The sequence below is a fragment of the Poecilia formosa genome, unplaced genomic scaffold (assembly GCF_000485575.1).
Source record: "Poecilia formosa unplaced genomic scaffold, Poecilia_formosa-5.1.2 Scaffold160, whole genome shotgun sequence".
Classification (NCBI taxonomy): Eukaryota; Metazoa; Chordata; class Actinopteri; order Cyprinodontiformes; family Poeciliidae; genus Poecilia; species Poecilia formosa.
Genome location: NW_006800099.1, coordinates 807,068 through 835,051, shown reverse-complemented (window position 1 = coordinate 835,051; position 27,984 = coordinate 807,068). Strand labels below are relative to the sequence as shown.

The 27,984-nt window shown below is 41.8% G+C and overlaps 1 protein-coding gene across 5 annotated transcripts in view; it reads left to right on the top strand.

The window, feature by feature from the left end:
- Positions 1-27,984, top strand: part of fndc3ba (fibronectin type III domain containing 3Ba) — a 71,859-nt gene that overhangs the window by 10,129 nt on the left and 33,746 nt on the right. For 3 of the 5 annotated variants that reach the window (XM_016677709.1, XM_016677708.1, XM_016677711.1), the window contains exons 3-6: positions 10,868-10,944; positions 15,607-15,838; positions 15,944-16,130; positions 17,167-17,297. In XM_016677709.1, the coding sequence (XP_016533195.1) occupies positions 10,868-10,944; positions 15,607-15,838; positions 15,944-16,130; positions 17,167-17,297 (627 nt within the window). The remainder of the gene's footprint in view (positions 1-10,867; positions 10,945-15,606; positions 15,839-15,943; positions 16,131-17,166; positions 17,298-27,984) is intronic. The other 2 variants (XM_007564509.2, XM_016677710.1) reach the window with 1 other exon arrangement.

Below are 27,984 nucleotides of genomic sequence, written 5' to 3'. Positions count from 1 at the left end.
ATCTTTTCCAAGAATGAAATTCTTGGCACTCCTACGAAGCTCAGGGTACAGCTGGAGCCGTTCCCCTTCTCTCCATTCTCCCTGCCTCCTCGTTCAGTTCTCTTTCCATCCTTCTCTACTTCCTCCCTTGCTTCCTGGTCCCCCGCCCCTTTTTTCTTCAAATTTTAACATTTTTTATAATTTTCACTTACTTTCAATTGGTGTTTTTTTTTTTTTTTTTTTTTTTTTGTCTAGCAGATCTGCACGTTTTTCCTCACGGTGCCTTGCAAAAGTAGTCATGCACCTTAAACTTTTCCACATTTTTTTCTTGTTACAACCACACAATGTCTTTTTTGGGATTTTATATTAAACACCAATATAAAGAACTGCACAATTGTGACTTAATAAGCAAATTAAAAGAAAAAAAAGACTGAAAGTGTTGCATTCATTAATTTCCCAGTCCCTATGAGTGTTTTCGGGACTCTTGCTGTCGACTTTTTTTTTTTTTTTGCAGATTCTTCTTTGCAATATAACGCAAGCTCAACCAGACTGCAAAGAGAAGAAGCAGGGGACCATCTAATTTCACTTATCAATTGAATTTCGAACTGGACTTTCACTGGGCTTTCACATGAGAGGGTATTGCATGAATACCCTCTCATGTAAACCGCTCCAAGATGGCTTTGGCTGCATGTTTAGGTGGTAAACATGCCTCATCTCTGCAGCTTCTAACACGTTTTTCTCCAGGATTTCCCCTCTACTTGACTCCAACCATCCGACTGATGCGACCAAAGCTCCCTCTTTTCAGTTGCCGTTTGCAAGTTTGCTTTTCTTTAGTGATCGCGTTTGTGGAGTTGCGGGCTAACAGCTGTCCTGTCAACGGATTCATTCTTCTGAGCTTTGGATTAAAGCCTAACCCCACCTTACACACCGCCACAGTTTCATCCCTGACCTGTCTGCTGTCTTCCCTGGTCTTCGTGTGACGCTCGTTGTTCACTAATGTTCTCTAGCAAATTTGCAAGGCGCTTGAAGCACAGCTAGATCTATACTGAGGTTTAGTTGCACACAGAAGAACTGTTAACTTCAGAGGAAAGGGGAGCAAAATATAAACGTATGCCACATAAGGCATCCTTCAGGGCTGCAGTGTAGGCAAATGTGTGAAAGTGATGCCAGTTGGCTACATTTTCTTGACTCCTCTCTGTCTTTTTAATCATTGTAATGCCCTGGTCAGTGTTTGATCTTCAGCTTCCTGCCTCTTTAACAAAATACGAAACAGTTGTGGGCATCAAGGAGGGTAAAAGTTCAGCAACTGAAATGCTGATTAATTATTAGTGTGAAGAATATCTATGAAAAATATCCATTTTGCTTCAAATCAGGTTGCTATATTTACTACAAGGATTAGATTATTCCCACTTCAAATTTTAAATGCTTTGAAGAGGATTGCTTTCAAAATGTGACAGAGTTCCTCTGCACAGCTTCAAGTTCCACAAGTCATTGTTTACATCATGTGTGTGAGTTTCATAGGGAAGCCCCACTTCTTTTTTTTTTTTTTTGCCCTCGCTGATCAGATGGGACGCGCGTTTCAGTAGGAGCCAAGAGAAGTCGAGGAACGACCTGAGACAACGGTGACTCTTCTGCTCTTGCATATATACACGGTGTCCACCACATCTGTTCCCGGGTTGAACCTTTTTTGGCATCCGTGCGCGCATTGCAGAGGCAGAAATAGAATTTCAAGGGTTTGAGGGAAAGTCCCTGCTAATCTAGCCTTTCCAGCCCACTTTCTGCCTTTCCACTGACGTGCGCATAGCTTCTCCATTTCTTCTCTCTTCTCCCTTCTTATCAGTGCGCACTCTTTCCCCGCAGCGCTCTGTGGTGGACACAAACTTGTTACTGTTCAGACTGTGACTCACACTCCAGGAATGCCCCCATATTAACATGTGGATAGACAGGAGAGAAGCGTGTTGAATGGCAGAGGGCAGGGCGGGCGGGAGGGAGGGGGGGAAGGAAGTACAGCTGCGGTCCAAACCGGGACGTTGGTTTTGGGTGGTGGTGATGGGGGGGTGGCAAGGTGGGAGCATTGTGGATTTAAGGGGAGATCGGAGCAATGTCAGGAAAGCGTTTCATGACTCCGAGTTTGTTTATAACCCAACAGCTGTTGCACTTCTTCTTTCTCCCGCTCTCTTCTCTCGTACACATGCAGAGTTAATAAGGGAATGGATACAATGAGTCACAAGTGTCTGACTTGTGTATCTTTGTGTGTTTAATTGCATGCTTTTTTGTGTGTGTGTGCGTGCGTCGGTGTGTGTGCGCGTGAATTTGAATGTTTGCGAATACTTGAGTGATAAGTAGAGTACAGTATGCCGTATCCATGCAGCCGCTGTAGCTTGGATACCATTCCCAAAACAAGCCTATCTGCAGGCTTCGGAACAGAGTTGTTGGGTGATGTTAGAAAAGAACAGCGGGGGCAAGAACACGACTTGTTATGTCTGGAAGTGAGTCTGTTCTCTGATGTTTTAAGCCGAGGTGACCGTGGTTTATGTCGGCGCAGCCGTTGAAATGTCGCCGTGCTCTGCAGTCGGACGGACCACCGCGTTGCTTTCATGTCGGCGGGGCGCTCAAAAGAGTTTGCCGACATGTGGCCAGGTGTGTGCGACTGGAAATCTGTTTCTGGTCTTGTTGCACGAATTCCTGTGCGTGCCTTCGACTGCCTCATGACTATGTGCACAGCTGTTGGGCTGTGTGTTTGTACATGTTTAGGATTTTGAGAACAAAGCGCGGCTGGGTTCGGTGTCCCTCCAGACGTTACGTTGCTGTTTTCTGGAGCGGGCCCAGCAGTAGAAGTAGGTCGCCCGACGGCACCCCTCCTCTGGGTGGGGGAAAACCAGAGAGGGATCCGGGTTGGGTGGAGATATGGGCTGGCAACCACACATGCTAAACAGACCATGGATTGCAGTCTTGACGGCCACTCGCACACGGATAATATGCTGCAGATACCAGAATAAAGTAGCATTTGTTTGTTTTAATGTCAGGAAAATAAAACCTAATTAGGTTTGGACATTAAATTGAAAAGAAATGTATAAATGGATGCACAGAAGTTATAGACCCGCTCAAAAACAAATCTATTGCTTTTTTTACTTTCAGATTGGCAATGTTCTCCCTTTCCTCTGTTATGAATTTAAATTACATCATGAGTCAAGTCATGCATTATGTAAATACAGCAGTTTTAGTAAATGTTGGCTAAAAGGGATTAAAAAAAAACCCCTGAAAAGATTCTAATTGCCTTTATTTGAAGACACCCAAGCTTAAACATATTATTTTTCTTAATAAAATGGAAAATGTAAAGCAAGAATTATAGAGGCCAACAGGATACTCCTGCCTGGGACACGTTTAAATTGGACGGCTGAGTAACATTTCAAAACTTTAACATATAGCTGCAGTTACACTGAATATCACATGGTGTATAGTGTAATAAATTAGCTCTGCGATGGACTGGTGGCCGGTCTAGACCGTACCCCGCCTCTCGCTTGTTGAGATTGGCACCAGTACCCCTCGCAAACCCACTAGCTGCTAGGGATAAGCGAGTCAGGTAGTGGACCGATGGCTGGATAACAAATTAAGAACATAAAGTAGAAGACCTGTTGACAAAGTAATAAATGTGGAAAAAAGAATAAGAGGGATGCTTGTGGAATAAAATATATACCATATTTGAAAAACAATGGGTGTTCTTCCACAAATTTCTTTAAACCTATGGATTTATTTCATACATCTATGGGGCTCTGGTATCTTATTAGTTATAATTTTGGATCGGTTGGTTTCATGTATCACCACAAAGCTGAATTATAAAGCTGCTAAATGCAGCTTCATATTTCTGTGAAATTAGGACAAAAACTGAACTTTGACTGTATTTTAAACCTAACCCTAAATTATTTTGTGGCTTGAAATTTTCATCTCTGATAACCAGCAGCACGTAACTCAGTGTAGCAGTCTTGCATCTACCCATATTTACTGTATTATATTGTTTTTATCAAGTCATGACTTCATTTTTTTTTTGTCTTCTGTACATAAAAGGCAAGAGCCAGATGCCAGGAAAACGCATCTGATTTCTGCAAGCAACACTTGGCAAACACTTCCTTGTATCATGCTGATGTCATATGCTGATGATGTCATCATGCAGTTTATAACTTCATCAGCTGGCTTGGCTGATAAGGCTTTCTACTGATTTCCTCGAGGCACTGTTATGCAATTTTGAGCTTAGAGGCTTATAGTGGAGTGGCTCCCTCGTCTCAAGGAATGTGTTTACACATACCTGCACACACACACACACACACACTAAAAACCGGTTTTTAAGCTGTGCGATCTTTAAGCTTGACCAGCCCGCTCAAATAACTGTTGAATAAAACGCATGTGACATGTCAGTCTGTTTGTAACATTGAAAATATGATGCGTTAGTCCTAAATACACATTGGCCTCTTAGATTCTTACAGTAATCTTAATTATTACGGTTATAGTGTTATCTGTAGCTAAAACTGAATTAAACGGGGCTTAGTGCTCTCTTCCAGCTGATTGGCAGTGCACAGCAATATGTGGGTGCAGTACTCTGCCTCACAAAGCCACAGAAAACTCAACACTCTGTCATCAAATTAGAAGGACTTTGCCATAAGTTTTTAAAATTAGACATCCTGTCAAACGGCCTGTGCCTGGTCCATATGACAAATTTTTGTCAGAATATGACGCATTTTTATGACGTGCCGCGTAAAGTTTGCCTTCTGTACTTTTAAAACATTACTTGTTTTAAAAGTGATGGGTGGGGCTTTTTTTTTTTTTAGTATTCCCACCTTGATTGTTCATATTATACACAAGTAGAAATCGTTAGTTGAATTTGTTTGTTGCAAGTGAGGGGAAAGTTTTGCAGCCTCATTGCAGCCAGCTAATCAGCAGTGTGCAGCAAAAGGAGGGAACAGCCAGAGGAAAGTTTTCTCCGGCGTCCAATCAAACAGACATTTCGAACTGCAGACACGGTGTCAGGGAAATTTTCCTGAAGTTTCAGAACCCGTTTCTGTGTATGTGGGCTGATGTGAACCCGATTGTGCATCATTCTGCAGCGTATCGGTGTCATGAGAATAATGGACTGAAGGCAGGGTGGTGCAGGAAGACTAGACTTCCTCCCCAATCACCAAGCCCCACCCTGCTTAGGGGCGGGGGGGAGAAGAAAGATCTTTGACTCACTGGAGATGAACTTCTGGGCGTTGCGATGTGTGTTTCTTTGCCCACGCACCACAAGCTGTGTGTGTGTGTATATTTAGCACTCTGTGCTATTTTTAAGTTGTCTCCCACATTTCCTGCTTAACCACATTATCTCTCCTTTTTATTTGCTTCCTTTTCTGTCTCGGACTTTCCGTCATGCTCCACATTGTAGTCACTTAAATGATGCTGAAATATGTTTATCGTCTGAAATGCAACCATACACTCTAAAGAGAATGGCCTATGTGGAGTGGTACCGTGTGTGTGTGTGTGTGTGTTGGCCTGACTGTAGAGGAAACTGTCGTGGGAGTGTCTTGCTCTCAGAGCTCCAAGGACAGATAACATTACCCTGCTTATGCTTACATAACTTCCAGGCAACGCCACGTCACAACTGACCCAGACCCAGACACACACACATGCACATGCACACACGCATGGGTAGTGCACACAGAGATCAATTAACGGTTAAAACTCATAGGTATCGGTATTTTAATTCGTTTTTGCTGTGTTGGGAAATCGTTTCGTGTCAAGTCGGTGTGTATGTAGGTCAGCTGGCTAACAGGCTCCGTTCGTTGGATACCAACGCCCCGCACATACAAACGCTCACACATGCTTTCCCAGGAGGGTTTGTGTTTCCTTCCAATGTGTTGACCACATGTGCATGGATGAGGGGAATGATTGGAAAGAAGGAAAGAAAGAAAGTGCTTCTCTTCGTTGGGGCGCCACTGGAGCAGCGATTCACACAGTTGACCTAAATTTACTGTCATCAGTCTTGACTGATCTATAGATGAGGATGAATGCCTGCGTTTAAGCTGCTGCATTTTTAGGGATGCAAGTAATTGGGTGTGTGTGTGTGTGTGTGTGGCCACTCTTTCTGGTTTTGATGGCGTGTTTTGTTTTCTTGGGGCCCTAACACAGCTGTCTTTGACAGCTGCATCATGAGAAACATCTGAACTGTTGCATCATCTCCTCTCCGTCTCCGTCTCCCTCTCTGCGTTCGGATGGATGTATGGGCAGCTGGACAGAATCACAGGCTGGTCTCCTTGGCTGGCCCTTCTTTTTTTTTTTTTTTTTTTTTTTTTTTTTTTTTCTGGATGGGCCAGTTCAGGAGCAGCGTAGCTGTGAGTTTGTGTGTTTATGCCTGTGTGTGGCAAAGCGCGAGGCGGGTTGTTTACCGTAGATTTATGTGTTTATTTCTCGTGTAAACTTTTAGTAACTCAGGTCAAACTTTCAGAGGTGAGACTCCAGCGTAATTTATTAGCACTGCAGGAGATGTGCTGCGTTATCATTTACCAGGAAAAAAGGAGCAGTTTTGCTGCAGCACATCATTTTCTGTTTTGCTGACAAAAAAGAAAACTTCTATGCTTTTACAGTTTCAGAGTAGCCTCCCATAAAACACCTGAGGAAACACCTGCTTCCTCTGGCCTGCCCTGAGATTTACCGTTTCTGTCTTTTATTTTATTTTATTTTTGACACCAAACAAAAAAAGCTAAGCTTTTCTTCTTGCTGTTTTTCTGGTCTGTCGCTTCTCTTAAACAGATTTATTTCCCAACATGAGCCACTGTCCTATCATGTCATTCAGCTATGACTGAAAAAACTAAGTACATTAAGATTCAATAACTTGTAGAATGAACTCAAGCAACATTAACTCTGCAGTGGGATTCTTTTTGACTTCATTAAACTCTTACATCTTTGAAGAAATCCTGATCAAGTTTTTTTTTTTTTTTTCCCTCTACAACTTGCCTTCATTTTAGTGAGGTTTGTGAATTTGGACTTTGACTGGGCCATGGCAGCATCTTAAGTCTTGCCGCCTTAATCACTTCTGTTGTAGATTTGCTGCTTTCTTTCATAATCCAGTTTCGGTCTCGCTTTAGCTGCCGGGACCCACAGCCTCACATTTGACACTCGTCTTCAGCACACAGAGGACAGAGGATCCATTGATCCACCTTCCCTAAAGGACAGCAGATAAAGATTTGCTACAGGCTGAGATTTATCACAATGGGAGCTCTTTAAAGGTTAAAAAAAACAAACTGGGGACTGACTACTTTGTGTCAACATTAAATCAGAGGTTATGACATTTACAGCTGTCTTATGAAGGTTACCTCAATATTATTTTCAGAAAAGTAACGGACACAATTTTAAACTGGCCATAGACTCATGGATTAGTGATTAACACAACCAGCACAGCTTGCACAAAAACAGCAGCATCTCCTAGGGAACATGAGTCTTTACTTGAACTCTTTTATTTCCACTTAGTTGCCAGCATGTTCCAGTCCAACATGATAGACTGAGGTAAAATGCTATAAAGCTGTAATGTCTTTGGCAGATGGCAGACGCTTCCTGCTATCTGTTGGAAGCGTCCTTCTTTGTCAGTCTTTCTCTTCGCAGTCTGGATGAATGACTGACATGTCTAGACATGCATTTTCCTTCCTTTAAATAGCTTCCAACAGTTTCCTCTCACTCTAAGCACCTTACTGATACAGAAAACAGTCTTGTCCCAGTACTGTAACGGGGCCAGTATGCATCAAAGCGCAGTAACCAACACTTCTAAAGTTTACCGTTTTGGGTACTGGAACTTTTTTTCCCAGCATACATTGCGTACCGAGACCTTTTCCGGTGTTGCACGGGTTTTTGTTTTCCCATCTATAACGTGCTACGGCTGCAACTCCTCACCACCCAGGTGGTAAAAAAGAAGAAAAAAAGAAGAAAAAAAACACATGTTCATTGCAAGCTCGTTCCTGTTCTGTACACATGGCGACTACGGCAAGTTCTCTGTGAATTGCCTTATGTGATGGAACTGAAAGTCTACAGTGGTGTCCATGTGAGGTTGGGTGTGTAGTTAATAAAAATGGCTCCATTACGCTGTGAATTTAGGTCCTTTGGATTTGATTTAGAACTAGCTTTGTTCTTTAAAATATTTGTACAATAAAACTGAAATGTATATAAAATTACATTTTTCTGTCCCATATTTGTATGATATTAAAACATTGTCTTCCTCCATCAGTAACAACTTCCACACCACATAGTGAGCATGATCTGATGGCACTTGGCTTTTTGCCTTCTCTGATAGGAAATCTTGATTTTTGAGATAAGATTACTAGTTTTATCAGTTAATTTATTTTTTTTTTTTGTGGTGCAGTTTGTGGTTGTAATGGGACAAAATCCCGAAAACTTCAGGTGGTGTGAATGAGTTTGCCAGGTGTTGCATAAATGTCCTAGAATGGTCAGATTGCAAAGGCTGATGCCCAGACAATTTCAAATTACATTGTGCCACACGCATCACCTGACCTCGTTCTCATCCTCATCCTCTGACCTAACTGCTCCAGCAGTCGGAAGTGGAAGCAGCAACAGATGGTAGATGAGTGCGCTGTGGAGTGGGAGTGGGGGGAGCTGGTGGAACTCTGTTGTCTGGGATTCCAGCAGGATTAAGCAGAGGAAGCCACGACTTTATTTGTGGTGCTTTAGAGGGTAAAGCTAGAGACGAGACCCCGAAGGTGACGTTATCACACACACTAGATCCCTCGCACATGCACACACAGCACACACACACACATACACACACACACGCGCGCAGTACAACTCTGCTGAGCTTTTCTAAACACAAGTCTCAATATTGTGCGGCTTACAGCAGTGTATGAGGAGTAGCGGGACAAAGAGTGTCTTGTACTTTAGGGATGGGTTAGTGGGGTGGGGGGAGTAGTTAGGCCTGCTGGGTCCAGTCCTGGGGGCCAAAGATGGGAATTTTCTGTGAGTATATATACGTCTGTGTGTGTGTATGAACTGAGGAATGCTGCCGTTTGCTGAGTGAAGAGCATGGAGGCTGGAGAGACTGTCTAAACATACGTCTGTTTGCTAAGAATGTGTGTCTGAGAGACGGTAACTGTGAGGAGAATGTGTGAGCAATGGGGAAAGTGTGCTGTGAGCAGCAATGGAAAGCAGTTTGGAGGGAGTGTGTGTGTGCGTGTGTGTGTGTGTGTGCGCTCTCCCTCTGCTATGACCTTCTTCATGAGCACTTTCATATCCAGTCCCGCTCCCCACGGTAAGGAAGCAGACGGCGCTGAATGAGGCCTGTCTCTGACTACCTGCGGCCGACTCACTGCACCCACACTGAAGACTTTACTCTGGTTGTGTTTGCATGAGCGTTACCCGTTTGTGCGGTCGAGAAGTGAAGGGAAGGGAAGGGAGCACGGACACTTGCGGAAAGGGAGGAGGAGGAGGAAAGAAGATGACCAACAAGGGGGGGGGTTGGAAAAGATGCATTATAGGAGGAATGAAGTGAGGGGATGACGGATGTGAGTAATAGCTGGAGTAAAAGAGGGAGATTCACATAGTAGTGGCTAAAAAAAAATTGGGATTGAACGTAGGATCGAGTGAGTAAGAGCAGTAACTGAGGTGTTGGAGTCACTTGGGAGGAAATGAGTAAAGGACCCTGGGAGAAGTTTGTGGCAGTCACTTCATCTAAATAAAGTTTGAAAACTCTTCATATCATAGTTTTTTTTTCCACAAGAGTTTAGACTGAACACATCTTTTGTATGTTTTTGGGTTTTTAAAAAAAAAAAAAAGAAAAAAAGAGAAAAGAAAAACCCTTTAAATTAGATCAGGTGGTGGAAATCCTTTAACACGTGTTTACTCGGGCTGAAAATACTATCATGTTTTCATGCATGTGTGTTTGTGGTTAGCCAGGGCCTCCTCTGCATGTGCACCTCCGCTGGGTGATTTATTCTAAGGCCAGGTCTGCTTCCAGCTGTCCCCGAGGGGTCCCGATGACTTTAACAGCCGCAGATCTCCATCGCGGAAAGGCAGAGGAGGAGAGGGATGGGGAGGTTTTATTTTTTTGGAGAAGGGAGATGCGGACGGTGGAAAAGTCAACATCAATTTTTAGTCTGTTAATTCTATTTAGAATATTTGTGCTTCGCTTTCACGGGAAAGATTAAAATTTCATCTTGGAGGGAAAGTGTGTAACCCCGTGTTTGTCTCGTACAATAATGCTGCCGTTTCTACCAAAGATGTGTAAAAAAAAAAAAAAAAAAAACATTGTGAAGAGAAATAAAAATTACAGATACGCTTACCTTTTAAACTTAAAAAAATAAATAAGAAAAAATGCCGACTGTGTGGTGGCGGCAACGTCTGGGTGTGAAGATCCATTTTCTTTGTGGGAAAAGAATTAACGGAAAGATGGATGGAGTTAAATAAAACTGGTCCAAAATGTGTTGGACTTGGTTCACATTACATAATATGCATGTCTTTAAATGTCCCAAACTACAGACCAAAATCCAATCAAGAATTTATTGCAAGTCTTGATGAAACCGATGTCCCTAGGTACCCACCATCCAATTTAAGCGAGCACAAGCTGTTCTGTAAAGACCATTGGGCAAAAAATAAAGTTAAGCATTCCAAGAGGAATGAAAACCTTAGCGAAGCACTGTAAAACGGCGCAATGTGACTGCATTGGTAATGTCATTAATGATGTCGATGCACTTGGAGGCCCTCTTGAAGCAAACATGGTTTTCTGGTTGGTGGTCCGCCCTGCGCTCTGTGTGGAGCCGTGTTTGTGTCCCTGCATGTGCTCTGCAAATTAACAAATGTAAATGAGAATTTGCTTTAGCTTGACTCGCCCGGTTAAGTAAATACTTGTTGTTCCCCCTTGCAGGTCCTGCTGAGGTTCCCATGATGTCCCCGAATGGGTCAATCCCCCCGATACACGTACCCCCAGGTTACATCTCACAGGTAGGCTGGTTCGCATGTTTTTTTTCCCCCTCACTGGAAAAAAAAGTTACTAGCCAGACTTTTTTTTTTGTAAAATAAATCAAACTCGCATTAAATATACATTGCCACGTATAGAACAGGTTGAATCTGTTGTAACTCAAATCCAACTTTTAATTATGTGTCAAAATGGGTAACAAGATGTTTGTCCACAAATGTCAGATCGATTCTTATGCCTCTTGTGATGTCATCAACCAACATGTGTCAAGCGGTCTCTGCTGCTTTTCCTTTGTCAGTAGGTTTTTAAAATCTTTGCACTGTGTGACGCTCGGTCTCATCTGCATCTCTCATTTTTCAGTGGAAACATAAAACACACACACACGCCAGATATTATCTTTAGAAGTATCGCTGGCGTGCAGCGTAGACCGCTCTTTTTCTCGCCGTTTGCAACTTTACGGGTTTGCATTTCTCCCCAGAACAGTGTTTCCTAATCTTTGTCCTTGGGGTACACTGTGCTGCATGTTTTAGATGTTTTTTTCCCCCCTTCTTGACATGTGTTTTGAATTAATGCGTCGTTAACAGGCTTCTGTAGAACTCGAGTTAATTTGTTCCTTTAACTTGGATGTTATGGAGCACATGCACACGTTGGTGTGAAACCCATTTCCCATCCTTCCCTTCTAGTTTTCCAGTGTCCCTATAAAAGTTCAGTGGAATATCTTTCAGATGGATAATTTATCCCACCACAAAATGGGGACCTCCTTCGAGAAGTTTAAAGATGGACTGTTTCAGATTTTTATTTTTTTTTTTCTATACATGAGCAGACATAACGGATTTTGGCTGATGCACCAACTTGTCACGTAATCTAGGTCACTTTTAATGCCAGTGGCACGATTTTTATTACACTTGCTTTACCATGGACCACAATGCCCCACAAAATACACATTATACAATGCCTGGATATTTATTCTAAGCTCAAAATCTATAAAATTGACTTAAGAGGGAAGTAAATGTGTGCTTGCTTGCTTGCTTCTTTTGATGTCCTCTTATATCAGTGTTTTAGACTCTTATTTTGAAGTAAGAAGGGAAGCAGTTCTTCTGATGTTGATAGAGCCGACCTGACGCTCTGCAGCGTTTGCAGTGAAGAAGTAAATAGAAAAAGAAACATTGGAAGTGTGACGGACAAGACGCAAACGATTCGTAAACGATGTAAGGACATAACGTTGGCTGCTAACCACGTCATTTTCTCTTGACGCTAAACTAACGGTGACTGTTTTCTACATTTAATCATTTCTTCTTTGACATCTAAAATAACTCCATGGATCAAACCTGAGCTGAGGTTTTTGAAAACATGGCATCATCTTTTTTAAAAAACACAAGATGCAGTCACTGTTAGCTGTTTTTGCATCAGACCACCTTAGAAGATGTGCACATAAATATTAATGATCAGTCCTGGTTTGTAATATATTACACTGATTAGAGTCTTCAAAACCCCACTATGGAACAAATAAGGGGTCTAAACTCTTGTCTCGTTCTCAAAACTGCAGTTGGGCATCATCTTGTCTCGTGAGCTAGGGGTACACTTAAGCCCGAAAGATTTTTACCTTCGTCAGATTTTGCTTGAAAGTAATCTTCCACTCTAACCAACATGCTTCGTCTGAAAGGAAATAATTAAAAAAAAAAAATTCAGTAACCCAGCCGCAGTCCCATCTTGAATCTAATAATCTATGCAGGGATTATAAGATCAGGGCGATCATAATAAAGCATTCCAAACTCAAAGACTCGGAGCTCATCATCACCAAAGATTATACTTCAAAAATACCGGTGGAGACATGCAGGAACCTGGCCAGCAATTATGAGAAGGGTTTGATTGCTGTCACAGCATTAAAACTCGTCTGTTGTTTATAATGAAGGGTACGATTAATACAGGGTAAATAAGAACAAGTTTCTTCAAAACTCATATATTTTGTTATGTTTTGCAAATTTATCTTTGAGAAATGTCATTTCCTACTAGAAATCAAATGCTTGGCTAAATGAAAATAAATTGAAGTCTAAATCTGCACGGCGTATTATTTTTACGCATGATTGTATTTCAGTACTTCTACTAGATGCAAGAAGCTCAGAAGTACTTGAATCTTCCTTCATAGCTTTTCTTTGAATAAGACGCCACAGAAAGTGTGGCAGCTCACCAGTTTTTCTTTGGCTTTATGGAAGTTAGGGTAATATCGCCGCTTTGCTAGTGGACTGAAGGAACACTACTTCCTGTTTCTCTTTATTCAATGAAACAAATTTGGTTGCTGAGAAGTCTCGAAACATGGACGGTCGCTGTGTTAAACTAAAACGGCCGTCAACGTATACTTTATATCCCCGTCTATCAAATTTTTTGTAAACTTTAATGACCAAGATGTTGGATCATTTCATCAGTGGCAAGAATAAGTGTTGCTTTCCTTTTTTTTTTTTTAAATCACAGATAATCAGTCTTCGATTAAAGTGCAATGAAACCACTCGTTCTTTTACATCAAATCGAGCAAGCCACTCGGGGGCTATTATCCACATATGTTTCATAGTCGATGTTGTTGTTGTAGAAGGAAGAAAGCTCCAGAATACAATTTGTGCATTGTGCAGGAAGCTCATAAGCTCTCATCTGGTTCAGGAAAATTCCTCTCCTCAGGGTGTTTGTTTACAGATTTCTCACTTTTCATCCCATTTTTGAGCCACAAAAACCAAAACGGTCTAAAGCTAAAAAACAAAAAAAACAAAGCGCGCAAAGGAACCTCTCGGAGGCAGATCGTTTCTTGGGAAATTTCTGCAGAACTCAAGAGGATCTGGGAGCCATCATTCAAGAATGAAAAGCATTAGTTAAAGAAAAGTTTCCACAACTCGTGCTCAAACCACACACACACACACGCACACACACACACTAATCAAATACCAGGCATTGCACCTATCTGCTTAGTCGAAGTGTAAAAAGCACACAAGCAACCAGGGCGCCCTCCTCCCCTCGACACTACAGGAATGTGCTGAATTCGGGACGTGAGGGCCGTTTTGCTTTTTGAGTCACTTGTATGCAGTTGTGTCTGCGTTTTCTATTAAATTATATAAAAGGAAAAAAAAGGAGGGAGGGAGGGGAGGGTTATGCAAAACGAGTCAGATGGTTCTCACAAGTAGAGTGCTGTGAATGCATTGGTGCCGTGTTTGTGTTGAGATTGCGCTTCTACGCCAATGGAAGTCAGGTCATTGGCACACCGTGGGTGTGTGTTTGTGTTTGCCTGTGTGTGTGTGTGTGTGTGTGTGGGTGTGTGTTCGTAGGGAGCCGGCCAAGTGCGAGCGGGAAACGCTGTCACTCTTACATAAACAAGCCTGATAGGCCAGACAGGCCGTCGGTGGGCAGTTTTCTTTTTGTTGTTGTTGAGTGGAAAAGGGGTTAGCTGAAAAATGCTAATAAAACTTTCTATGTTTGTTAGAAGTAGTGAGCAGCTGAGACGCGTCAAGATTTTTACCGTGCACAAGTCGTCGTCAGCATGTGCCGATGATTGCTTGCAGACAGATGGCGGTCGTGTGCGGATGAGCCCGTTTGCAGGTGTATTTGAATTAGCGAGTTCACGCCAATAAAAAGCACATGTGTGACTGTTATGTAGGCCACCTCCACATGTACTCACACAGGGACTTTGCCCTGGCTTTCTTGTAAACACTCTTGTTTTTCTGCTCCTCAGTAGAGCAGAGGATGAGAGGTAGACGGGGCCCTACTCTCCTTTTCTTTCTGGAAGCCCTTTTATTCCCTCCCTCAGTTGCATTTTGATGCTATGTTGCTGATCTGTTTGTGTGAAAGGTTTTTTTGGGGGGGTAGTATTTGGTGTGTGTCTGTCTCTGTGTGTGTGTTGTTAGGGACTTGATATTGCTTCCCCTCTCTGCAGGGAGTGTGTGTTTGCTCCTTCCTTGGAATGCAAGCCTGTGGAAGACTGAATGGTTGGAATGTGTGTGCCTGTGTTTTTGTGCGAGTGTCCATTCGTTCCAGTTCACGAATGTAAAAGTGAGTACATGTTATGGAATCTGCACTAATTTAAGGAGGATACTGAACCTCATGGTGAATGGACAGGGCGCATTCTAGTTGGTTATTTATATTCGTTTCTTCGACTTCCACATCTAAAAAAAAATCACCTGGATATTTTTTTTAGAGTATTTATTTAGAATACTCTGTTTTCTAAGTAAATATTGATCCATTTAATTAAAAATTAAACAAATTCATGAATGCTGTTATTAATAATAAAAAACTTTGAGGTGAATACCTTTCCCCATGAAATAAAAAAAATGCATAAAAATATTTAACAGGAATGCTTTTTTTTAATCAATCACAGTTTTATTTATTTAATTATCTCAAGATTTATTTAAGTATCCATTTAATTATCAATTTGAAAATGATCATGTGTATTTCATGGACTTATTTTTTTTATCTCTTTTTATTTTAGGTCTATGCACAACTTTGCATCCACCTGTTACATAAAATCCCAGGAAAATGCATTGAAATCTGTTGGTTTAAAGGGTTATGATCATTTTTTTACTAGGTCCAGTAAATGCATCTGTCATTTTGGTGCATGTCAGAATGCATATAAAATACTCCGTCTTATTATAATGTGTGAAACTGGGAAAACAGACCAATATTTACTGTGTATTTTCTGTCCATTTCCACAGGTGCTGGAGGATACCACAGGGGTTCGCCGAGTGGTGGTGACCCCCCAGTCCCCAGAGTGCTACCCTCCCTCTTACTCTCCAGCTCTGTCCCCCACGCACCACCTCCCCCCATACCTGGCTCACCCCCACTTCATTCCCAACTCTCACTCTTTCTATCCCCCTGTCAGCCCGGGCGAGCTGCCGCCTCACCAGTACTACCAGCACCACCTTCCCCCGATGTACGGCGATCCAGGTACTCGCACTCACCCTCCTGAATACCGGGGATTTTGGATTCAAACGATGAATTATGCAATCGGGCGTCATAAGATGTAAATGATCAATTTCACCAAATTTTCAGTGTCTTCTCTCCTTTCAGAAATCATCCCAGTTTATGGGATGTCCAACTACATCAGCAGAGAAGAGACGTACACTAAGCCACAGCCTAAAAAGATAAAGGAACAGAGACTAGAGCGACAGAACCGACTCAATTCTCCTCCTTCTACTCTCTATAAGGGCAGTCTTGGGCCAGCGCACAACGGATACAGGTAATCATTCTTCTTCTGTGGGTTTGAAACAGGGATACTTAACACATAAGATGAGGCTGTTTAGTTTTATTTTCTTGGTTTTGCCATTGAAAGAGTCGTAGAAAAAGGTATAAAGTACTAAAAAGCTGTATTCTGTAAATACAATATTATTGTATTTACCTTTTTCCCAACTTACCGCAAGAAGACTCTCCACTCATGTGTGAAGCATTTCCCCGACTCCAAACGCTAATTTCAGAGAAAAATCTAAAGCGGAACTCATTCTCTGGTGTAAAGCAAAGAATGAAGAAAGACTGAAGTTGTTTTTTTTTTGTATTGCCACTGGGAACAATTCTTTGGACGAAGTAGGTATTTTAAGCATAGCTAGCACTAGCATATGCTAACTATTCAGCAAGTAAAAGGTTATTGTTGTCTTAAGTGAAGAAACTTATTCTATTGCAACCTTTCTCAAAAGTTGGAGTCTGGTCCAGAGATCACTCTAAAGAAATAATGACTAAACAAAGACATAATTGTCAATATTATTGGTGCACAAGTAGTAAAATATTCCCCATCAACAAAACCATTGTGGGGCAAGCCAAATTTAAAATGCGAGTGCTCATTGAGTTTTACTGTGGGAAATTAGAGCAGATTAGGGTCATAACTCAACAGTTATAGACATTTAAAGTTAACTTGGTTTTGCTTGTAAGTTTTGAGCAAATTTAATTTAGGATTTAATCATTTGTTTTGGAATGTGGACCTCATCCAGAAATCACTTTTGGATCTCTGATTATAAAGTTTCTGTAGCGTGAACTGAAGACATTTACTAACTGAATAAAATGTCTAGTTATTTTTTTTCCACTAATGGAATAAATCCATCAAGGTTTGTGTATATATATATATATACTTTTTTATTGACTTAGAGGAATTTTGCTGCTTCAAATGTTTAAAAATGAATTGATCATTTGAGAATTTTCTCCAAAATACCCTTTTTTTTTGTGTGCGTGTGTAATATATCTGCGTGAAAATTAAATTGAGTTATTTCATTTTGTTTGTGATGCAGTAACAAATCACACGCCCCATCGCTTGGGTCAGCGGGGTCAGGGGGCGGAGCCAGCAGTCCAGGGGGCAAGAAGCCAGAAAGACGACACCGCTGCAGTCCACGAAACAGTGAGCCAGAGACGCACACACAAGGTAGGAGACGAGGCCGAGAGTCAAGGCAGTGAGACAAAGTGGCACACTCATGAAACAAGATCAAGCATGCCAAATCCTAAAATGACACATCTGTCTACAGAGACGCTAAAGAACGTCACAATAGAGCCTCTTTATTTTCTAAACTGAAACATAACTGTACTACCAAATTGCCACATATCTCTTTATGGATTTTTTGTTTTACATTTTCCTTTTTTATTTGACCAACTTGGCTTTCTTACAATCTTACTGCCCCTTTTGCATTCAAGCAAACAAGATGGATTTCCCTTCTCAGTTTTACTTCTTCTGTCCTTTTTTTCTGTCATAAACTCAATGAGATGAAAAATAAAAGCCAGGATCAACATGCTGAAAAGATCTGGGGGTTAGGATGGTGATGGAGACTGAGGTGAGAAGGTGGGGAAGAAGGGTTGTCTGGGCAACCGCATAGCTGAACCCGTCCCTCAGCGCTATCGTTTTACCTCCGCCACAATACCGGCCTTGTTGGTGGGCGAGAGAAGGGGTAGGAGAGATGGAGGGGGGGAGAAGGGTGGTGTCGCATACCTGTACAGTGCTGCATGGGATGAAGGGAACCTTTGAGCTCCGTGATTCAGACGCCGCAGTTCAGCCCCATCTCCCACATGCACGCATGTGCAAAAACACTGAGGGACATACCTGCCCTCACACACGTTTTTTTTTCTTCTTTAATCTCTTGTTAATAAAAAAAAACAAAAAACGGTATGTACCACTTTATGTGCCCCTTACAGCACATGGGGACATCTGAGGAGGTGATGATGGAACAACTTGAAGAGACAAAAATGAATTGACTTTTCATTTCTACTTGTCAAACTTTTTTTTTTAATTTAAAGTTGTTATAACCATAAAGTTTATGGAATAGGTCTCCACAGTGTGGGTCAGCTCCAGAGGAAAAGTCTCGCAGGGCCAAATTTTAATGCGAGCTCCTTTGAATACGTAGAGTTCCTTTGATTTTTACAGCTTAATACTTTTAACATGCAATTCTCACAAAAAATACGGCAGAAAGATGTGCATTCCCTCAAATTGTGTGCAGAAAAATGTTATGCTCAACATTAAATGCGAACAGTTGTATTTATCTGTGTGGATTTGTCGGTCATGAGGGAGCTGGGGTTAGGGTTGCATACGGTAACCATGGGCGCAGTGTGGCACAGCAAAGCTCATGTGTGTGATGACCAAAAAGCACAAAAAATAAGCAGACTTTGGTGACACTTCTCTTTGCCACAATCTGTTTATTGTAATTAACTTTATTTCAATTTTATTCTCCATTTCCTCCACCGTCTCCACGTTTTTCCATTGTCTGAAACTTACCTTTGAATTCAGAGGCCAACTCAGACCTGCCCTCTAGTGGACGTAGTACCAAACAGCCATGCCAGTCCACTCGAAGCAGGAGCTCAGTGATGCTCGACAGCTGTTGAATTGGATATTAGAAAACGATAAATTCATGTCAGTAAATTACTCGGGTTGCTTTCATGCGAATGATTCTAAAAGTCACGGCAATTTCTGGGGATAATCAGGGTTACCTGTAATATTTCTTTGTTCAGGCTTTTTGTTCTCCTGCGAGACACTTTGACACATAAAGCTTCTCACGCAGTGTTCCCTATTGTTTAAATATACATACTTGCATTTAAAAAAATTGCATGTGCAGGAGTTTGGAGATGTACTGAATCAAAACACCAACACACCTTAGAGGAAATACTTTAGACTTAACAGAATTAGAGGGATACTGAGGAGCTTCTTACACACACAAGCTGTTGTATAAGGAAGCTAAATTTAATTCTCAGTCTAAAAGTGTCAGAGTTTCATGATGCCCACACTCTGGTGCTTCAACAACAGCAGCATATATGACAGACAGGAGCATGTCACCATGTCATCAGCTGTCTGTTCTGGTCTACCGGGTTCTCAGTACAGCTCCGGAGATCAGGCTGACTCAGCTAGATGTACGACACAAGCCGCACGTTAACACACACACACACACACGCACGCATACAAACACCTCGTGACTGGGTTTCCTGTAAAACAATCAGAGCATGAGGGTCCAAAGGATAGGAAGCAAACACACAGAGAGAGAGAGAGGGGAGGAATGTAAGATTGTAGAGGCGGGTGAGGTGAGACAGGAGGGCAGTGGAAGCACTGGAAATAGAAACAAGACACGGATCCGAAACTCCTTCAGCAGTGAGAAAAGAGAGAAGGAGACAGAGAGTTAGACTACAAATATTCCGACAAAGTTGCAGCTTGGCCCGGTATATCCGAGCGCAGTCCAACCCGAAATACCACACATGCATACACACACACACACACACACACACACACAGCCACCTACGCTTTGCCCTTGATGCCCTCTTTCTCCGTGTGTGTGGCTATCGCCATGGTGCCAGTAAGGCAGCAGCCTGGCTTGGCGCTCACAGCGTCCATTCCCCCGTAAGGCCAGCTCCACGGGCCCTTTTCCTCAGAACCGTGCCGCTCGCTGAGCAGAAACAGATGTTGTGCTCCGTCCCCTCTGTTCCTCCATCTTGGCTCTGCATCATCACCACCGCAGATCCCGTCTCACACTCAGGAAAAACTGGAATTTCAGCAGAAACAGATGGAGTGGCTCCTTCAGCCCCTCTTCTTTTGCTGCTACGTCATCGTCGAGGGCTGAGAAGTCTGCAGAAACCAGATGTGTACTGTAGAAGTGCTGCGTGCACCGTGTCGGTTCTGTTAATGTGATGTGAGGAAAATTTGGGGGGGATCGTGAATAAGGCGGCGGTCTGGAACCCTATGGTGTTAGATCTATGGATCCACACGAGTTTAACAAATAAGGATTTTTTATTTTATTTTTTTCTAAATTAAAAAATAGTTGGCTTTTTTTTTTCTCCTCCGAAATTTCACGTACGTTTTTAATAAAATTCACCACAAAACGAAAGTCCAAGTCGAGTTTATTTATACAGCGCACTTAAAACGGCCGCTGACCAAAGTGTCGTCCGTTTTGAAATAATCAAACGAGATGAAACGAAGCCAGCTTCAAATGAAAAACTTGATTATGCATGATTGAATATTATGTTTGCTTTTCCTCTTCCGCTTACGTTCCGAGTTTGAAGTAAATAGGAAAAACCATCACAAATCACAAGTAGTCGCAAAACCAAGAGTCGTGGTTCTGGTAATCTGAGCATCAGATGAACTCTCACATTGCCCGATTGTTAAAAGTAACATTGTGTAACTTTTTTCATTGCCTTAATATTTCCTACCCCGCTTAGCTTAAAGCATGTCTAAGTTTAGCTGAACTGTGGCCAAATGGCAATTACAGGGTGACTGTAAATGCAAAAGCATATGGTGTAACGGCAGCGCGTGTAGCGGAGGGGAGTCGGTAAAGTTGAGGAAGGGGGGCAGCGGTATTGGTTACATGTCAAAATGAATGTATTGCCTCCTGCTAATATGAACTAATCTAATAAAGAGGTGATTTCAGACCAAGTTAAACTACAGAAACAAGTAGTCCATGTTCATAAATGACAGTTTTTTTTTTAAATTTATTTCTCATAAGCTGATCAGAGGTTTTACAGCTGAGAAACTTTTTTTCTTCTTTTTTTACAAATTAGTGTGATTCCTTAATGTGCACATTTAAATTACATTGTGGAGTCACCCATAAAATAAAATTAACTAATTTGTTCATCCGTGGAATTGTTTAAAGGAACTCCGCCACTCCAGATGTATTAAAAAGTTTTTTTCTATTTCCTACAAACAAATCTGCATCTACCTGGCTTTGGGATTCCAGTCAAAGTTGCTACTGTGCAGGATTATCCCCCCCCCACCCCAAAAAATATTACTAAATTATTTTTTATTTTTTGAAGCAGATGACTTTATGTAGCTCTTGCTAATTCCAGTTTCTCCCAGTCACATGTTAAAGTGTTCCTGGGAAAGAAGTTGAACCCTGAAGAACTTTAGAAGCAGTTTTAAGCAAAAACGCATAGCTTGCCAAATCGGAGTCATGACTCAGCAGTTATTTTACATTTTTTTTACAAGCGTTTGAAAACGAGTGAGAGCGCTCTCTATTGCCGGACTGTTTCAGTGCGTCGCTATGGTGATAATCTCGGTGCCTCTCACCCACCTACCCTCCCCAAACAAACTCCAGCCCCTTCTCGTCAACCCAAATACGGCCATGTTTGGAGGGTGAAATGGAGAGCAATGAAGTGGAAGAGGAGAATCTTTAGAGCCTGGAAAGTTGACAGCTGGGAGAAGTGACAGACGAGATAAAAAATGAAAAAATAAAAAAAATGGAAAAGGGGGGGAAAAATAAAAGACAGGAATTTAGGGATGTGAGCCTATTTAGAGAAAACGGAAAACAGGAGGTGGATTTACCAGCAGAGGAATGCCTCTCCCGCTGATATCGTCTAACAAGGATTAGAAGTGGGAGGTTGTTCTCGCCAATCACAATAAGTACAACAGACATTTCCTCACCCAGTTGACTGAACCATGACATACCAGCACTAAGGCCACAGCAATTTCAATCTGCAGACATTGTCTTTTGTTGTTTCTTTTTCTATTTTGACAGATTGAACTTTGTTTTGACTCAGAAATATAACCAGTGTTTTGTTAACGCTTCTTATCTTACGATAAAGCAGCTTAATTGATCAGTTTTCCTCACAGTGAGTTTATATACCACATGCTAGTAAAACACGGTGAAGGCATCATGCTGTGCGACGGATTGTTTATCTGCCATTTATGTATAAAAGAAAATCAAATATTATATTTTCCAGTTCTAGCAATCTTGGCGTTTTTATGGGATCTACAACAGATTAATGCGAGTAGTCATTAAAAACATAGATGAGAGGGTTAGAAATATAGGCAAACAAAAACTCTGTAGATCCAAACACGTTAACTCAGTTTGTCACTACTTGCTTAAAATTCATTTAAATTGCAAGTTTAAACAGGGTTTGCTTTAGTAACATCACTGTGAATAAAACGCACACGATTCTTGGAATAAATCTTAAGAACATTTGCAATCCGATTTATTAAAAAAAAAAAAAACCGCGTATAAGAACAATTGTTATGTAGGGGGAAAAAAGCTAAAATATACCAGTTTTTCCACAATGAGTTTTTCCTCATTGTGACTTTGACTGAACAGTAAATCCAAAGGATAAGCATCAAAATCCAGGTTTCTGTTCTTCTTCTAAAAGTCTGGTCAAGGTTGGAATGAAAGTTGCTCAATGGATAAATATAAATGTCGAAGTGGCCTTGGACAATCTGTACCTCTACAGTAAAGTTTTTTTTTATTACTTTGTTCACCACTTATGCTGTGTGCTCAAACAGCAGCTACTGTCTGTGGACTGTTCTTTTAGTTTCCAGTATTTTTTTTAGGGTTGAAAAAGGTTAAGGTTGTTACAAATAAAAAACATGCATGCAGCTTACATTTACAGAAATTAATAGTTTACAATTGTCAAGGGTTTTTTCCTTTTCCTCTTTTCAGCCTGACTTGGCAAGCAAAATGGATATTTTATTCCAAAGTGAAAGAGTTGCTGTAGTCTCGTCATCCCATGTACATGTTTATATACACACGAAACCTAATTATTGAGGGGATGTATCAGTTTAAGACCGGGAATGGGAGGATGCAGTTATGAGCAAAGAATTGTTTAAGTGTCTGTAAGTTGGGCCTTGGACTCCTTGTGCCAATTCTGTCCATACGGTCCTCAGATTTTTCTGCTCTGACGTGCTTGACATATGAATGTTCTTGTTTCGTGATTGTCTGCAGAGCTCTAAACTTGCAGCAAATGCTCATTCTGTTTCCGACAAAGTCCTCCAATTACCCAGCCAGAAGTGACAATAATAATAATAATTCAGCTGATTTATCCAAATTTAATCTTTTATCCCTTTTGTTTTTTTGTTTTTTTTTTTTGTTCGGTTTTCTTTCTGGCATGTTTCTACGAGCCGGCTGAGCTCACTGGATGCACGATTTGCAGCTTGGTGCTCTTGCGCTGCCTGCTGAAGTTGATACTTCTTCCATCAGTAACAACTTATACACTGAAGAGTGTTGCTATTGTTGTGTGGTAGCTCTAATTTCATTTATGAGGGGGGGGGAGGGATTTTTGAACTGAAAATTTAAAATTGAACTGAAGATTTAAAAGTTTTTCTTTTAAAATCTTTTGAGTAAAAATTTGAGCCTTTTCTCATTTCCTCATTTAATAGCAATTTTCTCCAGTCTCTTATATGATGAGTGTCTCGCTTTTTAATCCCCTTCATGAAAACTCTGGGCCCCAGCCATGAGAACCGAACCTTCACCGTGGCAACCACAGTTTTTGGCATGTCCTGACAACTTCTCCGCTCTGCATGTTTGTGTGTTGGAGTGTATCTGGCCCAGCTGGTGAACACATGGAATGCTCACTATGCAGCAGATGATGATAAAGTGGAACCCGTCGTCTGCGCTCCTCTCCACCCACCTACGTTTATCCCCTCACCTCCGATCCGTTTCTCTCGGCTATTTCGCCACTGTTTTTTTTCTTTTCTTTCAATTAAACCTCGCTCTCTCTGTTTATCTTCTCCGCTCTTTAAATCAGATGGACTTCTATCACTTTGCTTTGTTCTCACTGATTAGAGGCCTTTAAAAGATGGGAATCTGGCTTCGTTTCCTTAGCGCGACACACCACACGCACCCTGTGGCCCAGTATTTGTGTGAAGTGGGGGCTGAGTGAGCGGCCGTTGCCACATTTTTCACATTTTTTTCTCCAGGCCCTAAAGGTCTTTTTCTGTCCCAGTGCAGACAGACTGCGTCTAAGAAGAACCGGCCGTCATGCAGGAGGAATGCAACCTCCTCAATGTCAGAGTAGCTCACTTTTATCAAGGCCCTACTTGCAAGCCACTTGGTTAATTTCGAGTTAATTTTTTTTTTGTACTATTTTTAACAGATAAATTGTAGGGTGATATGAGATTGATGCTAACATCAACCCCTGACTTTATTGTTGTGGACCTTGAAAGTTGTGTGCAGAATTATTGTCTGAGAACAAGAGCTGCTGATTCATCAGGCCACTTTTTTTTTTTTTTTTTTAAATTGTAATTTCCGTTTTGGCGTAATCTTTGTTTAAAAGATAATGACTCTATAAATACTGTTTTATCATCTGTGTGCTTAAGATTAGTTTTATTAAATTTTAGCCTGGTAAACACCAGATGGTGGTCATTATGTTTTGACGTCTAGAACCCTAAAAGTGAAACCCTGACACGATGATCCTGAAAAGCAAACGAGTGCGCTTATATTATCTGTCTCATGATGATCAGATCCTCCGATAATGCTGTGAGGTTTAATGATGAAACCTTGATCACTGTCGATTTGTAGTAGCTTTGTGTTTTCCTGAAATAAACCAAAATAGAAATGAATTTATCTCTTGGATGCTGTGGAACTACAGGTGGCCTATTCATGAGTTTTGGGCTTTTTAGCATGACAAAAACTAGAAAAGTCCTCTAAAACAATTTTTTTTTAACTCTCACTTTGTCGGAAATTAGTTAAAGGCATTACCAGATGCCAGATGGATAAGACTCCCAATATGAGTGTATTTTGGTGACTTGTATTACAGCCACGCTTTATTTTTAGGCAGTGATTCATAGTTTTACTAATAAACTGAGATCAGTGGTGTGCATCTGCTCTGGAATACGTGATGTCATGAAAGTTAACGTAATCCCTGCCTAAACGCTCTCTGAGCCCCGTCCTTCTTTTCTTCTTTCATCCTCCTCCTCTCTGCTGATCCATGCTGTGCTCCTCGTCCCTCAATTTCCGCGTCTCTTCCTGTCTAATCTCTTACCCAGACTCCTCCAGTCTGTCCTCTCGCTTGATATTCTGTCCTTCAGCGCTCGGGTTTTGGCCGTCTTCGCGTCCTCCGCTCTTCCTCTCTCTCCCCGCCCCCGTCTTTCCGTCAGTCTGTCCCCGTTAATCGAAAACAGGCGGTCGGACGCTGACGGGATGTGAGGTCAGACGGGGATAGGAAGTAAGGGTGCGTAGGCAGCGCGGAAAAAAACAGAAGGGAGAAGGACACGAGGAGTAAGACCAGGAGGAGGTCAGGTTTCTCTTTGCGGTTGATGTCGAACGCTTTAGCAGCTGGAATCAACAACCACAGCGAGTCCAAACAGTGAGCTGTGAGAGAACGCAACAGAATCACGGTTTATTATTAGTCTCCAGAAATATTCGCGTCTCCTTCCTCTGTCACCAGCAGCGCCTGTGGGTTGGCCAGCTTACACTCATCTTTCTGATTATTAGTGTTTTGTCTCCAGTTATGACCGCAGCTGTTCACACAAGAAAGTCGTTCACTTTAGGCTTATTGGAGTCGGGACAACTTCAACCTAAAAACTGAAAGTAGTCCTCACAAAAAGCAAGACGGGGATCTGGGAAACAAAAAGCAAACTGCTGCGACAAAGGTTTAGTCATTTTGAAGAATGTCTATCATGCTTTTGACAGCGATTGATACAAATATAAATGTTAAACAGTAATTTAATCCTGGGATTAATCCAGCTGTTCTGTGGGAATCGTGATAGAATATTTATCAATCGGTGGACAAACGGCATCCTAGACGCCTAACGTGGAACACAAATGGACAGATTCAGAGGGAGAACAGAAGCATACATGCAGGTTTAGGTTTTCATGTAATGCAGATCGCAAGCTCTGAACGAGTCCCTTCAGCACTGTTTAATCCATTGTTGCAAAAATGGTAAAGAATTTGTCATAACCACAAGGCTAAGTACTTGGCCATCAATTTAATCTGACGGCTCAGGCAAGCAGAGCAGCTAAGGTTCCCTTTGTGACTCTCACATGAGCGAATCTGTTGACATGACGACTATATTTGTAATGGGATCCCCCCATCGCCGATTTTTATTTCGCAAAAGACAAAAATTGCAATTAATTCAAGCGGAGGAATGAGGACTGAAGTCCTGATTTAAAAACGGATCACTAACGAGCCAGTTTGTCACGCACTGATGCAGATCATGCACTTCACCTGCTGAACTTGTCTTGCGCTGCCAGACTCAACACACACATCCGCACATGGTGGCTTAATTACTCTCCTCCCGTTTGCCCATCACCGCTCGTCTGTAACCTGATGACCCCCCCCCACACACACACACACACACACGCAGTCTCTCTTATGCTCTTGTTTTTAATTCCAACACACATATGGAGGTCAGGTTGAGGTTGTAATTCCATGACATCATTGTTGCCATGAATCATAAGTGAGCCCCCAGGCAAAGTGAGGCTCTTGCCCCCCTGTCGAAGTGGCCTGAGCACAGGCACTCATACAGTCTCTCTGTCATCACTTACACCGAGTAGCCAGTAATCATAAATTCAGTTCATATGCATCAGAACATCATAAAAATGCTCACGTGGAGTATCGTACCATACCACTAATGTTTTCTTTCTTATTTAAAGAAGGAAGCTGCACTGAGTAAAACTTTAAGAGCACACTCAGGCTCAGTTGGTGTGAGAACCACCGGTCAGGTTTTAGACCTTATCAATCTTTTATGTTGTGTTGAGACAAATTGTTCAGGATTAGGTTCTTATTGCTAAAAGTCTTAACAGAAGCATTTTGTTTCATTGGCGACTGCAGAAATTAAGCAGGGCTCTATTTTTGAGGCAGTTTTTTATTTATTTTTTTATTTTGTTAGATTTGAGATCATTGTCCTTTTTCAGCCAGACTTCAATTGTTACATTTCTCACAGTCAAGTCCTTGGACAGTGAGGCGCTCAGGAAGTTTTGTTGCAGCTAAGAAGGAAAAACCAAACGCTCACCTTACTTCACATTACTCGGTAGCTTCTAACGGTAACTCTGTTATCTTCTCTTTGACCGATTCTTTTAGATGTTAAACATCAGGGCAATTTTTGGTAATACTCCCATCTGGACTTTTAAGAGGCAATCGCAAGCTCTCGTCTCTTTGATCCAGTCTGCAAGATTTGCTGTTGCGCTTTAGATCGTTGTCCTGTCCAAGGTTCAGCTGTCTGACAAATGGCGTCAGATTTGACTGTAAAACTTTGGCATACATGAGGCCCCTTACATACTAACTCCATGCTTAACTCTGCGGAGGTCCGTGCCTACCCCAAAAAAAGCAGACGTCCGACGGTATTTTAAATGATATACGGTGTACTGATAAACTCCTAATTGCTAGGAAGGAACCTTGCTACGCGTCTAAGATTTACGAGAGGTATAAATTGGTGGTGGTGAACCATACCACCACCACCACCGCTAGATTCGTCTTGGATTGTGCTCCAGTCACTTCGGGAGTGAATGTAGCTATAATGATTTCCACATAGAAAACCATACTAACTCGAAACATTTTTCTTTTTCCAAAAGCTTTAGTTCCATCGAGTCACTCATGAACATCCTGTGTGTTTCTGAATGATCAGATGGAGAAAGCAGGTCTCCTCTGGTTGGAAAACCTCCTCTTCAGGGATCACGCAGGGGGAAGACTTCCATGTGCACGCATGCTTGTACTGATCCTCAAAACAACCAGGGTCTTTCTGTAAATCACTTTTACACATGTCTCTTTGGACCTGCACTTTGATGTACTTGCCCCTGACTCACTCTGGGGCCATCTAGCACCCAAGTACACGTAAACTAAAATCATAAAATTAGAGCGACGGTCCAAAACTGCCCACTTTTATAGCAGTTTGTAATGCATAACATTTTTATTTTTATTTTTATATAGCTGACCTTAAT